At 56.3% G+C, this 16803-nt stretch overlaps 2 protein-coding genes across 6 annotated transcripts in view; both read right to left on the minus strand.

Annotated features, from left to right (window-relative positions):
• Nucleotides 1-2263, minus strand: part of SIRAL2 (SIR2 antiphage like 2) — a 27897-nt gene extending 25634 nt beyond the window's left edge. For 3 of the 5 annotated variants that reach the window (XM_024737469.1, XM_024737462.1, XM_024737464.1), the window contains exon 1: nt 1356-1565. The gene's annotated coding sequence lies outside the window, so the exon portion shown is untranslated. Of the gene's footprint in view, nt 1-795; nt 816-1355; nt 1566-2247 lie in introns of those variants that run through there. The other 2 variants (XM_024737468.1, XM_024737467.1) reach the window with 2 other exon arrangements.
• Nucleotides 2264-7866: 5603 nt separating this feature from the next.
• UPK3A (uroplakin 3A) lies at nt 7867-15907 on the minus strand. The gene is made up of 6 exons (XM_024737595.1): nt 15807-15907; nt 14679-14834; nt 13524-13803; nt 11913-11995; nt 9886-10018; nt 7867-8209 (listed from the first exon to the last, which is right to left on the minus strand). The coding sequence occupies exons 1-6, from the start codon at nt 15856-15858 to the stop codon at nt 8050-8052; spliced, it is 864 nt and encodes a 287-aa protein (XP_024593363.1). The 5' UTR covers nt 15859-15907; the 3' UTR covers nt 7867-8049.
• Nucleotides 15908-16803: the final 896 nt, after the last annotated feature.

Below are 16803 nucleotides of genomic sequence, written 5' to 3' on the forward strand. Positions count from 1 at the left end.
CGAACCCGCGTCCCCTGCATCGGCAGGCGGACTCTCAACCACTGCGCCACCAGGGAAGCCCCTGGCAAACTTCTTTATTTCAACCTTCAAGAATCAGCTCACCTATTACCTGTCACTTTTCCTCCCCTCCAAGAAGCTCTCCGTAACACCCCTTCCTGAGAATCTGACCCTCACCCCAGCTAAGTTCAAGGCCATATAAAAACTACCTAGGTGCTTAACTACCGCCCTCCATTGTGGCCCTGAGAGCAGGGACTGTGTCATCTCTGGCTCCAGTGCCAATTCCTGGAAACTTAGTCTTTTGGGTCTAGACTTTAAGAAGCTTAGCCGTGCTTGAAGAAGCCACGGTCCTCACTGCCACCACCCTGGGTCGAGGTCACCTCCACCTCTCATGTGGTCTTGCTTCCTCCAAACAATTCTCTCCCACCACAGCCATTTAAAGAAAAAAAAAAAAAAGTTAGCTCCATGAATGACAAAATTAGGAGACAAGCTCAAAGCGTCCTGATCCGCCCCAAGGCTCTCACCTACTTAGCTGGGCCACCCTGCACCACATCGGATCTGTTTTCTAGGCGCTTCTGTGGAGCCATGAGTCTCACCGCAGAGCATGAAAATTAAACCCTGTCCTGCTCTGGCCTCAATGCAACAGTAAACACGACGCCACGGCCTGCGCTGAGGTCCCACCCCCTACCTGGTTACAAAGGGTCATCAGGTGACTCATATGCCTCTACTTCTTTTCTATTATCAAGAATTCACAAGCCCCCAGGAGCACTTTCACGGACACCGCATTGGTCCACGGACCTCAGGTTTGAGAAACCCAGCATCGAGACCAGCAAGGAGAGGGAGGCAAACGGCAACTGAACCTCGGGGCCGGTGGCAGAGGGCAGGGCAGACGCCGAGGGTGGGGACGGCGGCCCAGGGAGCCGGGGGAGGAGCTAGGGAGAGATGGCGCGGAAGGCCTCAGGGAACCCGGAGATGGGAAAGTCAGGGACGGTCTCGGGGGTCCTGAGGGAATCTTGGGGGGTTTCTGGAACCGAGGATCCTAAGGGGTCCCGGGGCCCTGAAACGGCGGGAGGGCCTCAGGTGGTCTCGGGGTTTAGGGGAAATCCTGAAGGGTCTGGGGGCTCGAGAGTCCTGAAGGTGTAGGTGCCAGAGGTGGCCGGGGACTCCGACAGGGTCTCTAGGGCCGGGGCGGATCCCGAGGGGTCCTGGGGGCTGGGGCTCCCGAGGGCGGGTGAGACGGGGGTCTTGGGAACCGAGCTTCTGGGGTCCTTGAGGCGGCCGTGGATCCCGAGAGAGGCCGGGGGTCTTGAGGGGCTCTCCATCCGGCACCCCCGGGCCTCCCCCACCAGCCAGCTCACCCGCGGCGCCGCCGAGACGCTGGTCGGAGCTCGCGCTCCCGCCGCCTCCTCCCGCTCAGCGGTCCAAGTCTCCGGGGGCTCCGGGAGGCCGCGCGCCCCTCGCGCTGGGCGAGGCCGGGCGGAAGTCAGTCTGCGTGTGGGGGGACGGCGCGCGCACCCGGAGCCGGAGCCGGAGCCGGAGCCGGAGCCGGAGCCGGAGCAGATGACGCGCAGCCCGACGCGCAGCCCCCAGCCGCGACTCCCACGGAGGCCGGCCGCGGCGTTTCGGCAAAACCTTGCCCCGTGCGCCCGCCCTCGCCGCGCGAAGGTTCCGCCCCAAAACCAACGGCTCCCTAGCCGCCGGCCCCGCCCTCCGCGGAGGCCCCGCCCCCGTCTCCGGCGCAGTCGCGGTTGAGTGCGCGGAGGGCTCTCTCTGGGCCGAGCCTTCGTCCGCGCTCCGCCTGCAGCTGCTCACCGCGCGTTCTCAGCTTCTTCATCTGCAAAATGGGCGCGGGCGCACTTTGCAGGGATATAGAGACCATTAAGTGCAATCGGAGGCGCCTCTCTGCAGCCAGGCCCTGCATCACACTCATGCACAGCTTCTATTCTTCAACCCGAGTTGGGTCCAGACCCGGGCCAATGTCGGGTCTCCACACACGCCCTGCTTGCCAAAGACCCTGCGGACCTAAAATCGCCAGTCCCCTCCCCCAACCCCGCGTTCTTTTCTTTCAGAATTCTACCAGAAATTACGTATACTTGTTGTCTCTCCCCAGCTCCCCGGGAAAGCCGGGACTTTGTACGCCGTGTCCATCCCTGGGTACCCAGAAGCTAAAAGGGGGCTGGGCACACGATCGGTGCCCAAATGTGAATGAGTGTCCACCCGTGCTCTTCCCTCATCAAGAAATACTCTCACCCGGAAGCTGAGAATGGGACCAGCTTGGGTTCGGATCCCGTGAGTCCCAGTGACCACACGCCCGTCCGTGTCCCAGGTTCCGTGTCTGTAAAACCTGTGATGCTAGTGCGCGCCTCCGGGGGTGGTTGAGAGAACCAAATGAGATTGCGCATAGATGGGGTCGGCACAGCGTTACGCAGCTGGTTTAGTGTCCCCTAGTGATCTTATTATTCTGGTGGCCCCCTCCTCCCATTGTCTGCCCCTGGAAGCCCTTCCCCTCCCTGAAGAAAACCTAACCGGATCAGAAGCCACTTCCTCTAGCCAGCCTTCCCGTCCTTCCTGAGTCCGCCCTCCCTGCCCTGCCTTGCCCAAGCAAGCCAGAGTTAATGACTCAGTGCTTGTAAGTTTCAAAAGCCTGTGAACTTTTGGGGCCCCAGAGCCCCGAACACCGTGGGGGCCAGTGAGTCAGGAGTGAAGGAGGAGCAGAGGTGGGCTTCCTATGTGGTGCCAGGCACTTACCTGTGTTCCTTTAGTTCTTGGAACAAGGTGAGGAAGTCGCCATCGTTATTATTCCAGATGGGGAAGCTGAGGCACATTTAACCACCACTGCCTGCAGCTCCTAATGCCCTGTACCCAGGGTCGGAACACAGTGCAATTCACTTCCGGAGCACCTGTGCTGAGTGCTGGGCACCTGTGTTACCCGAAAACCGGGTTCACCCCTTGGTGAACGTGGAGCCAATAGACACAACTAGGGCTTCCCTGGTGGCGCAGTGGTTGAGAGTCCGCCTGCCGATGCAGGGGACACGTGTTCGTGCCCCGGTCCGGGAAGATCCCACATGCCGCGGAGCGGCTGGGCCCATGAGCCGTGGCCGCTGAGCCTGCGCGTCCGGAGCCTGTGCTCCGCAACGGGAGAGGCCACAACAGTGAGAGGCCCGCATACCGCCAAAAAAAAAAAGCCATGCCTGGTTCTCTTTCTCTGGGGACCGCCTAACCTATATGCTTACACCTGGATCTGTAGGAGACAGCCCCTGCCCTCAAGGCCCCCAGGCCCCAGCGTGGACCTTGATAAACAGAACCCTGTGGGCTCGGTGCTGTCAGAGGTCAGACCCAAGGCACAGCGGGGGGCCCGGGCAGGGTGTGCCAGGACGTTGGAGCTAGAGTAATCATTTCAGCTCCAGGCGAGGTGCAGGCTGGAAGTCTCAGCCCCTCCACCCAAAAGCTCAGCTAGGCAGCCTTACAAGGACAAAGCCAGCAGAAGGGACACCTTGGGAACAATGCCTTCCCCTCCCCTCCCCCATATCCAAGAGAGACGCAGCTTCTCTCAAGCTGTGGAAAATTACTGGGAGGCACTGCCACCTGGCCCGTTGCACACTCTCAGAGCAGATAAGGCAGTGGCGGGGCAGGTAGACACAGAGCCGGCGTGGTGCTGGGGTGCGGATGTGTGTCACATGGTGTGGGCGCTGCAGGGTGTAGAAGTCCGCATCCCAGCCTCCACCCACGGGTGTGAGCACATCTCATTCAGCGTGTACTGAACCCAGGAGTGAATATGTGTATGCGTGAACCCACAAGGCTCTGTTCCCTGGACAGACCCCACTCACTTCTGTGCAGAAGTTGCTCTCGCGGACGTGCTTTTGTGTGCGTGTTTACACTACTGTTTATTGAGTACCTACCACGTGCCACGTGCTTAACTCTCCATATGCATCTTACCGCACCATCAGTCGTCCTATGCGGTAGGTATTATTATTTCCCTTTAGCAGACTGAAAAACAGACACTGAAGACTTACAGTAACCAGGCCAAGCTGGAGGGTAGGCAACTGCTGGGAACTGCTGCAGGCCATCCCTGGCTACAGAAAGGGCATGGTGTTGGCAGAATGGAGAAAAGGGACAGAGTCACAGGCGGGGCCCCGGAAGAGGGAAAAGACATCAGGGATGAGCTGACAATCCTTCCATCCTAGAAAGGAAGTTGTTGTTCTGTTGCCATGGAAAGACCCACATCATAACACAAAGATGCCCTGCACGGGTGTAAAGGCCTGAGGTATGCATACCTCTGGACCACACCCTACATAGATAACGGAGATAACACACACTACGCCCCGTACGGGCTTGTGGGATTTTAGTTCCCGGCAGCAAAAACACGGAGTTCTAACCACTGGACCGCCAGGGAGTTCCCCTACCTTCCCCCACATCAATTTCCTGTAGAAACTCCTGGTGCTGTACCTATGTCTGGGCAGGCTGGCAGGTAGGACTGTGATGCCAGTGCTGGGCAGCCAGTGGGGCGTGTGTAGCTAGCAGGACGGCTTTGCTGGCAGGAGAAGGGAGGAGGGAAGCTTGGAGAAGCGTCTCTGGCCCTCCTTCTCTGCTGTTCCGTCTGCCCACACCCAGGCCCCAGCTCAGGCCTCCTCACCCCTGGCCTGGAAGTTTGCAACAAGCCACTCTGAGGTCTCGGCTCACCAATCCAAGCCCCTGCTCCCCAGCAGCCATGATAAGGCTAGGGGGACCAGCATGAATACCTCCTAGGAGCTGAGGAGACAGCAGGAAAATAGCCCCTGCCCTCATGGAGCTGACAGTGTAGAAGAGAAAAGGGCAATAAACACATGTCACATGCCTAGGCCCATGCTCTGCGGCAAGAGAAGCCACTGCAATGAGAAGCCACTGCAATGAGCAGCCCACGCACTGCAAGGAAAAGTAGCTCCCGCTCGCCACAACTAGAGAAAGCCCACACACAGCAATGAAGATCTAATGCAGCCAAAAATTAATTAATTTTAAAAAACATAACCATTATTAAAATTTATAAAGAAAAAAAAACACGTGTCAGGGCGTGGGGAGGCTATAAAGAAAAGGGAAGTTGGGTCAGGGACAGACACCACTATGAAAATAAAAGGGCAAAACACAGGCTGGGAGCAATTTGCAAAACACATATCTGACTAAGGACCGAATCTAAAATATACTAAGAACGCATGACTCAATAATAAACGAACAACCCAGTTTTTAGAAACTGAGCAAAAGCTTTGAACACGTTTCATCAAGGAAAATATATGAACGGCAAATAAGGACCTGAAAAGGTGTTCAACATTATTATGGGGAAATGCAAATCAAAACCACTACACACCACCAGAATGGCCAGCATTTAAAAGCCTGACCATACCAAGTGTTGCAGAAGATGTGGAGGAACTGGAACTCCCACACTGTGTGTGGGAATGTGAAGGCATACAACCACTACACACCTATCAGAATGGCTAAAATAAAAAATAGTGCTGTACTTCCCTGGTGGCGCAGTGGTTAAGAATCTGCCTGCCAATGCAGGGGACACGGGTTCGAGTCCTGGTCCGGGAAGATCCCACGTGCGGAGGAGCAACTAAGCCCGTGCGCCACAGCTACTGAGCCTGCGCTCTAGAGCCCACGAGCCACCACTACTGAAGCCCACGCACCTAGAGCCCATGCTGTGCAACAAGAGAAGCCACCACAATGAGAAGCTCGAGCACCGCAACGAAGAGTAGCCCCCGCTCGCCGCAACTAGAGAAAGCCTGCGTGCAGCAACAAAGACCCAACACAGCCAAAAATAAACTAAAAAAAAAAAAAAAGGAAACATGCACTTCCCATGCAACCCAGCAAGAGCACTCAGGTATTCACCCCAGAAAAATTAAAATTATGTTCATGTAAAAACTTTACATACATGTTCATAGCAGCTGTATTCATAACAGCTAAAAACTGAAAACAGCTCAAATGTCCTTCAGTGGGAGAACAGATACACAAACTGTGGTCCATTTACATCACGGGACACTTACTCAGCAATAAAAAGGAATGCACTGTTGATACCTGCAACAACTTGGATGGGCCCCAAGGGAATTACGCTGCCAGAAAAAAAAAAAATCTCAAAAGGTTATATGTTGAGAAAAGTTGAGAAAAATCACCTCCTCCTCCAGGAAGCCCTCCTGGCTATGCCAGCCCTGGTTGGGTGGGGAGGGGAATCCTACCTCTGATTCTTACAGCATTTCTAGCGTTTCTGGACTGAAGTGTGTGTCGAAGGACAGACCATGCTCTGTCCAGGGCTCTGCTTTGACAATTCCTCTGTGCATTTCTATTCTGACCAGATGGGTGGCTCTGAGTTTTCCCAAGCCTGGAGCTCAGGGCTTGGTTGGATTTAACTGAATGACATCACCTCGTGATTGATTAGATCTCAGAAAAAATCACCTGTTTTTGGAACAACCTTCACAAACATTCTGACTCTCTTTGCACAGATGAGGTCAGAGGAGCCCAGAGAGGGTACTTCCTTGCCCCAAGTCATACAGCATGTCTACAGTGATCAGCTCATTGATGAACCATGATTGAGATGGGAGGGAAGGTGAAGCAGCATCGGTGTGGAGGTGGAAAGCTCAGCTCTGAAGGCCCTGCCAGCTCAGTCATGGGAGGGGAGGATCCTTCAGAATCTGAGAAGTGAGCTAGAAAAATTGCTTCTGTGGGTATTTATAATTACAAGTTTCTGTGAAGCTTGAGTCCAGCCCAGAATCCATGAGCCAAGCCCAGCCTCTCCCACCCACCCCCGCCCACCAGCTTGGGTTATTCTGCAGACTGGATAGAACTGGCTGGAAGCTGGCCAAGGCTTGGCTTCTGCCTTCGAATCCAAGCTCACCCCCCAACCCCATGCTGCCCAAAGATGAAGGTTTATCCTCCCCTCCCCTGTGCTGCACAGAAGGGGCCTGAATGCCATTCCAAAGGGGCCAAAGGCCTCCTGCCTTGTCAGCTATGGCCCCCTCTGGTGCATCTGGACATGTCTCAGCATCCGTGATCTGGTGCCCTGAGAGCACCCCATCAGCCTGCTGTCAGGTAGCGTCCTTTCTTTAACCAACCCTGATCTGACAGACCTCTTCTTTTTTGTTTTGGTCACACCGCTTGGCATGTGGGATCTTAGTTCCCCAGCCAGGGATCAAACCTGCGCCCCCTGCACTGGACGCACGGAGTCTTAACCACTGGACCGCTGGGGAAGTACCCTGACAAACCTCTTCTTTCAGTGATGGGAAGTGGGACTGACTTGTTTTGCACATCCCAGAAAGGAAAGCAGTCTTGCTACCTGGCTCAGAAGACAGAATTGAGTTATCTGAGCAGAGACTCACAGACCCAGGACTGGGAGAGCCTGTCTGCCCCCCAGGAGGACTTGGTGCCCCTCCCCTGTGTCCTGCAGCCTCTTTTGCCTGCCTGTGGGGGGGTCCTCGGAGAAAGCTATGAAGGGACCCAGAAGTGCATGGCCCTGAAATTAACTGTTTACATCAGCCCATTTTACAGATGAGGAAACTGAGCCCCAAAGAGAAAGAGCTGAATACAGGGTTGGTGGGGGGGACAGGACGAGCTGCCAGCAGAGCCGTACCCTGGGCCCAGATCAGCTTCTGGTACCTCACAGCCAGCAAACCCCAAAACGGCACCTAATAATCCCTGAAGCTCACGCGAAGCCCTCAGGGGAGGTGCTGATTGCCCATCTTCCGGAGGAGCCTGAGACTCAGACAACCCCGGTGCCCTAACAGCCCTGATTTCCTTACCCTCTCCACCTTCGCTTTGACTGAAAATTAGCCCCCTGCCCCCACCCTCCAGAGAAACAATGCAAACCCTCAAAATGACGACTCATTCATTCATTCAGCATCTCACTCATTCATTCTGTAAGTCTTTATTGAACTCAAAATCTTGGGAAGATTTTATTAAGTGCTTTCCTGCAGTTGGACCAACAGGCCCTGTGTTCGCCTTGGTTGGGGTCAGGGTGTGAACATGGCCCCCTGCAGACCCCTGAGCAAGCCCCTCGGGGAGACTGTGGCTGCCCAGAAGCGGCATCCGGGCTCAGTCCTGGAGCTTGCTGGCATACACCTTGGCCCTGTCCAGGGGCGGCCCCCGGTTCACAGACGTGTACGAGGGCTCCGAGGTCCCCAGGGACTTCGGGATGGCCTCCTGCGTGATCTGGGAGTCGTGGGCTGTTTCCCCGTCAGCACTGCCCACGTCCCTGACGGAGGAGATGAACAGTGCCGGGGTTAGGGGCGCAGAGCAAACCCCAACCCCTCAGCTGGTCAGGGACCTTTCTACTTAGACATTGCTTTCACAGAGGTCACCTTAGGCCTTCATTCAATAGACCAATCTTTCCAGAGCACTTACTGTGTGCCAGGCCCTGGGATAAGAAAAGTGTCACTCTTTTGGAATTGTGTGAACAATTTACTGGTCTTACCGTGAGCTGGACAAATGTCCCCAGAGAGCTAAGATTGTATGGGGAGACAGACCACAGCACACAATGACCAGACAGAGTGGACGAGTCCACTGGAGGGCTTCCTGGAGGAGGGGGCAGTTAATCTGGCCTTAAAGGAGGAGAGTGGAGGCACAGAAAGGTATTCCAGGCATTTGATAGGAAGGACTAGGGAGTGGGGAAAGAGTGGGAAGTTGTGTGCAGCTGGAGCTGGGGTGGGGATGGTAGGAGGGACGAATGGAAGAGCCAGGCTAAAGTCAGATAACAGGACCTTGGTGCCAGATCAGGGTGCCGCCCAAAGGGAGGGAAGGACATCACCACATCCCGACTGCTCCCAGGTCTGGCCAGACAGACCAGTCTCTTGGTGGCTAATCTCATCTATTATCTGCGTTTTTAACTTAAATGTCAGAGGGCAATTTGATTTCCAAGTTCACTGCCCACTCCCTACTCCATCCTTCACCCACCCCACGTCTTTTCCTGCCTGACTAATCTCTACCTTTCCACGTAATTTCACCTACTCCAAGGAGCTTGTCCATCCACTCTCTCCACCCGCCCTGGGACAGGCAACCCCCCCTCCCGCCCCCCATCTTTAAAGCCGCCTGGGTCTCCCGCCTCTCTTGCTGAGATGCACACAGCATGTGAGTTTTCAATTCATCCCAGTCCTGATAAAAATTTGTTCCTGCTGTTCCTTCCTCCAGGAAGCCCACCCTGATGCTCCAGGTAGGATCTGCCCTGCCCTCTTCTGGATTCTCATGGCAGCTGCACCTGCGGCTGCCTTGATTCACCCCCTGCTCCATCCTCCCAGGATTAGTGGATTCCTGTCTTCCCACCAGGCAGCCCCATTAGCTGCTCCAGACACCCCATGGGACACCTCCAGTCCTGATCTAAATAGATGCACATCAGAGTTGGTAGTGGCACCAGGAGACTCAGGAGCTCTGGTCCAGCTCTGTTTTACCTGGGGGTGTGACCCTGGGCCACCCTTCCCCCCTCAGGCCTCAGTTTCCCCATCTGTACTGCAAGTGAGTGAATTACAATGACAACAGAAGCTAATACCCATTTAGTACCTGGGTACTGCCCTGAGGACTCTATAGGGAATATTTTACTTAACCCTCAAAACTCCATGAGGCAGATAATATTGATTAGAATCTCCATTTTCCAGAAGAGGAAACTGAGGCATAGAAGGATAAGATACTTGCCCAAGACGCACAGCTGTGTAAGAGTTAGGATCTGCCCACAAAGCCCCAGTGCTCAGCAACCCCCTACCCAGCTGAAGACTTGACCTTGGACACCTCAGGACCCTGCTCCCCTCTCACTAGACCCCACCCCACCCAGGGTGGAAGGCAGCTCTCTTGCTCCCGGGCTCTCCCCACCTCAGAAGACCCTTCTGGTGGAGTGTGTCCCCAAGCCCTGTCCGCGCCTCCCCACAACTGGCGGGTACTCACACGAGGCTGAGGACAATGGCGCCAGCAAAGCCAATAAGCAAGAAGAAGGGCAGGGAGCCCAGGATGGACGCGATGACAATCATACCCCCGCTCCGCCGGCCCGGCCACGTGTCGATCGCCGAGTACGGAGCGACTGTGGGATGCAGGCTGGTTACTCTCCAGACGCTGCACCCCTCAGCCTCCTCCCAGGGACGCACAGGGGGCCCCCTGCCCTGGAAGCCTAAAATCTCAGGGATGAAGCGAGGACCCAGGTCAGTGCCTCTCCCTGGGTTTCAGGTGAAATTATCTGACTTGCTACTACATCCCACTCCCCAACTTTCTCTTGCGTGTCTGCTCTCACCCTCTTTCTTTTTTTTTTTTTTTTTGCGGTACGCGGGCCTCTCACTGTTGTGGCCTCTCCCGTTGCGGAGCACAGGCTCCGGACGCGCAGGCTCAGCGGCCATGGCTCACGGGCCCAGCCGCTCCGCGGCATGTGGGATCTTCCCGGACCGGGGCACGAACTCGTGCCCCCTGCACCGGCAGGCGGACTCTCAGCCACTGCGCCACCAGGGAAGCCCTCTCACCCTCTTTTAACTGTCTTTTTGCATAATTTTAAATTGTGAACTGACTCAAGTCTTCCGAGACGGATGGGATACAGATTATAAACAAAATAAAGGCGGAGCAAAGGTCCCCAGTCTAACGGAGTCAGGAGGACTGTGCCCTCCCTCTGCTCTGGCCAGTGTCACCCTTTAGGAACTAAGTGGACAAACCATTTATAGGTCCTACTGTGAGCTGTGGCCACTTTTCATCCAGTGTCTCCTGTAAATCCCGTGAGACCCCCGTTCTGCAGATTGCTCCCTGCAGCTCAGGGAGATTGAGTTCCTGTTCAAGGGCACTCAGACTCCAGCCTCAAGCCTGTAGGTCTGTCTCCCTGCCCGAGAGAGCTGGGCCTGGCGTTTTTATCTGTATTACCCGAAGGAACCCTGCTGAAGAAGCAGAGCAAGGATTCTTCTTCCCAGTTTTCAGATGGGAAAACTGAGGTCCCACCCAGCAGTGAGGCTCAGACGCTGGGCTTGAACTTGGGGCTCTCGGTCCTAGGGCAGTGCTGTTTCAGTGGGACCACAAAGCATGGGCGTGCCATTGGAGGGGTGAGCAGAGGGTAGGAAGGAGCCTCCAGCCACATGCGTGCCTGCCCAGCTACACCTTCACTAGCCGTGTGACCTCAGGCAACCTCACAGAGCCCTAACTGGCCCATAAGATTACCATGGGTGGCAGGGGAATTGTTTTTTTTTGGCTGTGCCCCGCAGCTTGTGGGATCTTAGCCCCCCGACCAGGGATCGAACCCAGGACAGCTGAAGTGAAAGTGCCGAGTCTGGACTGCCAGGGAATTCCCAGGGAGTTCTAAAGTTAGGGTCACAGGTCGTCAAAATTACCGTAGGAAATCTCTTCTGCCGCCCCTAAGGTTCAGCAGACGTGATTAGGTGTGTATAAGCCTGGGATCTGTGTTGAGAACTCAGATGGAGGCTTGAGGGGGAACAGGGCAGGACCACCGGCAGGTGCCTGGGCCTGCAAGACCCCCCATTTCAGAAAAACCATAGGAGAATGGCACTCCTGCTGCCTCCAGGGCTCATGCCCCCGTGGCTAAGGTGCATCTGGAACCACCTTACAGAATAATGATGCTGTCCTTGTGAGGGCTCAACAAGGGGACTCGTTAGGGTCTAAATGCAGGATGAACGCTGAGCCCTTTGGAGGCAAATGCACCATCAGGGCTGGAAGTGCTGGCTGACTCTGTCTTCGGTTACACCCACCCAGCCGGCCAGCCCAAACACCTGCAAATCCTCAACCTTCCTCTGTCATGGCACCTGGTCCTTGAGGGAGGGAGGCAGGGAGGGAGGGAGGATGCAGTCTTGGGTTAAACTATTTTAAGATGCATTTGCCTCATAACCCAATAACCTGCCTGTATCTGGGGAGACTTTTCCAAGTGACAGCATGAGCGTGGTTCCCTGGGTTCCCTTGAGGACCACTCCCAGCTCACTTCCACCACTTACGTCGGTTGGTGCGGATGGGGTCCGACCACAGGGTCTGGTCCTGTACCAAGCCTGTGGACATATTGACCAGGACGTACTTGAATCTGGAAGGAAATGGAGCAGGGATGACTTCTCTCCATCCTGTGAGCCTCTGCCACAGGGAGGGGGAGGGACCGGGGCAGAGCTGGGACGCGTAGGAGATGGAGATCTAGGTGGCCCCAGTGAGGCGGTGGGGGGCTCTGGCAACAGGATGCTGCTGGACTTTGCATTGGCAGCTCCTTTGCCCACGTGTTTCCACAGCTCAGATGCCACCTCATCCACGAAGCCGTCGGAGCCTAGGCTCTCTCTCCGGGAGCCCCTCTGTTTCTCTGCCGTATATATAGTGCACATAGCAGATTTGCTGAGTATTGACCCATCTGTCCTTCTTGCATTTTTGCCTTCCTCTATTCCCAGCCTGGTCCCTGGTCTCACAAAAGCGACTTAAAAAAAAAAAAAGGAATAATATTCATGTGCAACCCCCATGCCCTGTGATAAGGGCTAACTTTATAAGCAGAAAATCCCAATCAAGTGTTACAAAACATAAAGGGAGATCAGGTGACACAGTACAGAATACCCATGGCCTACTTTAGGTCTTCTTCACCCTCAGTTAAAAATGATGGATGTTCTGAGATCAAAGAAATCAACAGCCTCTAGACTGACACTTAAAAAAAAATGAAGACCCTTAAAATCTTTGTAGCATCCAGTGTTTTGCTTAATCCCTGCTTCTCTAGGTTTGAAGATGAGAATTCCAGAGGCTGGGATGTGTGCCCTGTGTCCCCTAGGTAGGGTGGGCTCAAGTAGGAGGGAGAAGTTTTCCCACGTTAAGACCAAGGTCAGAAGTAAGGGTTGAGGGTGGGGGAGAGGACAGCCAGAACTCAGGTCCTGCCCAGTGGCCGAGGCCAGAGGAGGGCTGAGCCCTGTGAGAGGATGGAGGTAAGGGATGGCCTGGGCCCCAGATGTGGCCTAGAGGGTACAGAGACCCCAACCTAGGCGTCTCCGTGGTAACAGGGGTGAGTGTAATCAAGGCTTGGCACTGGGTAAGACGCCTGGCCCTGGGTCAGGGCTGAGCCCCCAGCTCGGCACAGAGAAGATGCTCAGGAAATACGCGTGAAAATGAGCCGCTGTGTGCTCCCTGCAAGCGCACCCTTTCATGGGTGGGCCACGAAAGGGCGCGCTGCAGGGAGGCGGGAGAAGTCTTTGCGCTGAGCCCCAGCCTTTCTCGAGGTGACCCCCTTCCCTCTCTGGACCACAGCTCCTTCCCTGTCAAACGAACTGCCACATGGGTGATGGGCCAGGACCAGGTGCACAACTTGTAGGGCCCAGTGTAAAAAGGAAAATGCGGCCCCTAGTTTAAAAGTTAAGAATTTCAAGATGGCAGTGGCAGAGCATTGAGCCAAGAGGGGGTCCTTCTGAGCGCAGGACCCTGTGCACGGTCACGAGTCCAGGAAGCCAGGAATCCTTTATGGCACCCGGGACGGTCCTGGCATGTGGTAGGCCAGGAGAAATGTGGCTTCTCACACTTCACCGGTTCTAGGTCGCCCCACGTCGGGGCTGGGGCACACCTGCCCCTCTCCCGCAGCCGTTCACACCCACCTGTATTCCGTGGCTGCTGACAGGGGTGGGTTGCAGAGGCCCCAGAAGTTGGGGTCAGACAGGCAAGTCCCATTGGTGCCCACCCTGACCAGGTATGCGTTCAGGATCTCCGAGGCCCGGGACACATCCCTGACAGCATCCAAGCTGGGCAGGTCACTGCAGGGGGTCAGGTCAAAGGCCGCCGCCTTGTAGGGGCCTGTCCTCCCTCCCTCTGTTTGCTGGAACGTCGAGCTGAGTGGGGCCTTGGTGCTGTCCTGCACAGAGGCGTTCCTGAAGCTGGCTGTAGAGGCAGTGCCGGGAGTGAGGTTCCTGGCCACCCCAGCTTAGTCACTCACTCAGTCATTCAACAAACGTCCCTAAGCATCCTCTCTGCGCCAGTGCTGCACTGGGCCCTGGGGTCTCTTCCTTACTTGCTGGGTGATCTTGGACCACTCACTTTACCTCTCTGGACCCTCTGTGAGATGAGAGGAAAATGCCTCGCAGTGCCTGCTCATTGGGATTGGGCGCAGGTAGGCAGTCTTTTGCTGAAAGAATAAAATGATGACCCCACAGGAGCTGCTGTAAATGGCTGCTGGCTAGAAACGTAAGAGGTCGTCATCGGGTCCCCACTCTCAGATCCCAGGGTTGCTGCCAGTGGACAGGTCGGGGCTGGCCCAGAGCCAGCAAGCCCGAATGCGTGGCTTCCGTCCCAAACACCGACCTTGAACTAACGCGGGAAGCCTTGGGCAGGACTTGAGCTTGAGGACCAGAGAATCTGATTTGCTCTCCAGCTCCGGGAGCTCCCATGAGTTGCTCAGCCTCTCTGAGCCCCGATTATTTGCCCCTGTGATGAGCATCCTAACAGTTAACCTTGCAGGCAGGTTGTAACTATCAGCTCTAAGGTGTGCGAAGCAGGAAGCATGATGTAAGTACTCAGTGCTGGATGCTGTTATCATTCCCCCCACCTGACTGGATGTCCCTCCAGGGCAGATGCACGTCTGGGACCGCAATCACCCAGCCCAGGGCTGGCACACAGCGGGTACCAGTGCATGTCAGTGAGGTGCATGGGTGGTTTAACTGCAGGGATGGAGCACCCCTCTACCTGTCTCCTTCCCTCCTGCCTGCAGACAGCTCAAAGCCCCTTTCAGAGCAGCCCAGAGGAAGCAGGACCCTTACCCGAGTTGACCAGGACATAGAGGTACACCTCGTAGGTGCCATGGAGGGCCGCCGGGCTGTCAAACATGCAGAGAGGCTTTTCCAAGGCCACGGTGGTGAGTGTGGGGTTGCTGGTGGCGAAGGTCACACTAGCCAGCTGGGGCTGGAGGTTCACACCTGGAGGAGCAATGAGGCCAGGAGCTGACCCCCAGCAGAACTGTCCACACCCACGGGCATGCTCTGTGCGCGCGCACACACACACACACACACACACACACACACACACACACACACCTCTGCAGACAGGGCAGCATCCCCGTCCCCACCCAGCCATCCTGACTAGAACCAGGAAATCCAGCTGAACTACTTCTCTCTCGCTCCCCCCAACAGACATTCAGTCACCAAGAACCCCATTGCTCCTCCTATGCATCTCTCCACCCCGTCATCCCGTCATCCCGGTCTGAGTCCACCCTCTTCACCTGGACCCTAGGAAACAGCCCTCCCCATCCTCTGCGCTCTATCGTGCAAATCTGACCGCGTCCCTCTCCTGCTGGGCCCCTTTCTGGCTCCCCACTGCCCTCCAACACGGTCCAGCCTCTCTGGAGGGGCAGTGAGGTCCTGAAGCTCTGGGCCTTGCCTCGTAGGTCTCCAGCCTCCCCTCCATGCACACCCCCTGACCTCATGCTCTGGTCACACCGACGGACAACGGGTGGGAGGTTCTCAGGATAGACAATGCCACCCCTCTCCTCCCTGAACTTGCCCATACTGCCCCTTCACATGAAATATCCCTCCGTGTCCTGAGTCCAAGCATCACCATGAGTCTAGTCCAGTCCCTTCTCTGCTCTCCCACAGTCCCCTGTGTTTCTCTTGCAGCACCCAACACAGAGCCCTCGAATCCCCATCAGAAGAAGCTTATTAATCAACATTGGCTATTATTATTAATATCTGGGTCCCCAGAGCCTGCACAGGGCCTGGCACAGAGGAGGCATCTGTGCCCATTCCTGGAGGGAATAAGTTCCCATTCCTGATGCCACTTTCCGTCCAGGCTCCTCTGGGGACCCTTCAGGAGGATCAGGGTGCAGGACACGCGCCGGGACACAGCTGCCCGCCCTCCCCGGGCACAGCCCCCTCCTCTCATCCGCTGTTTACCTGAGCCAAGTCGCAGGCAGCCGAGGGCCAGCAGGACCCAGAGCGGAGGCATAGCCTGAGAGAAGCTGCGACAGGGCGGGCGGTCCAGGGGCCGAGCTTGCACCGCGCCTCTCCCGCCGCGCACCTGTCCGCCCGGGGCCCCCGGCGCGCCCCGCCCTCGCCGCAGCCAGCCAATCTTCCGCCTCCTCGCGGGATATTTGCATAAACCCCGCCCCTGGCTCCCCCGGACCGCGAGGTGCTCAGGGCCCAAATCCATCCCCGTGGGACCTTCCCCGTCCCCTGACCGAAGCTCCTACTGTGTGCCGAGGCTGGAGCGGCGCTTTCAGGGTGTCTCTCGCCTAGTGAGACCTTGAGGGCAAACCACGCCCTCTTTGAGCCTTAGTTTCCACACTGTAAAGTGAGGACGCTGATTCCTTTATGGAATTCTATTTATGGAAACCCTACTACGTGCCACTCATTGGGCTCTTGTGAAGATGAAACGGGTTAACGGGTGAAAGTGGTGTCATGGAAAACCTGGAAGTCCTGGGTCTGTGAGCTGTCTGAAGACCTCTGGTGTGGCCCTTCAGTTCACAGGCGCAAGGCCAAGGCCCCGGGAGGCCAGGGACTCGCCAAGGCTGCAGGTGGGCTCCGGGGCTGGTGGAGCGCAGGAGTGCTGCCCCCAGCCCAAGGCTGTTTCAAAAGGGGTGGATCAGCTTTTCAAGGCGTGCTTCCTGGGGGAGCTTTTGAGAATAGTGTTGGGGTCTTCACCTGGACCAGATGGTTCCCTCCAGCATCAGGAAGCGTGCACATCTCCCAGTACACCTTAGATTTTACATTTTAAAAATAAAAGGATGGGAGGGGCTTCCCTGGTGGCGCAGTGGTTGAGAGTCCGCCTGCTGATGTAGGGGACGCGGGTTCGTGCCCCGGTCCTGGAGGATCCCGCATGCCGCAGAGCGGCTGGGCCCGTGGGCCATGGCCGCTGAGCCTGCGCGTCTGGAGCCTGTGCTCCGCAGCGGGA

This window comes from Neophocaena asiaeorientalis, unplaced genomic scaffold (assembly GCF_003031525.2).
Source record: "Neophocaena asiaeorientalis asiaeorientalis breed wild unplaced genomic scaffold, Neophocaena_asiaeorientalis_V1.1 scaffold242, whole genome shotgun sequence".
In the NCBI taxonomy this organism is placed as follows: Eukaryota; Metazoa; Chordata; class Mammalia; order Artiodactyla; family Phocoenidae; genus Neophocaena; species Neophocaena asiaeorientalis.

Coding starts and splice junctions, on each gene's coding strand:
- UPK3A (XM_024737595.1), bottom strand. CDS start 15,858: ATGCCTCCGCTCTGGGTCCTGCTGGCCCTCGGCTGCCTGCGACTTGGC. Junction 13,804..14,678: donor CTATGTCCTGGTCAACTCGG/GTAAGGGTCCTG, acceptor CTGCCTCTACAG/CCAGCTTCAGGAACGCCTCT. Junction 10,019..11,912: donor CCCCATCCGCACCAACCGAC/GTAAGTGGTGGA, acceptor TGCATCCCACAG/TCGCTCCGTACTCGGCGATC.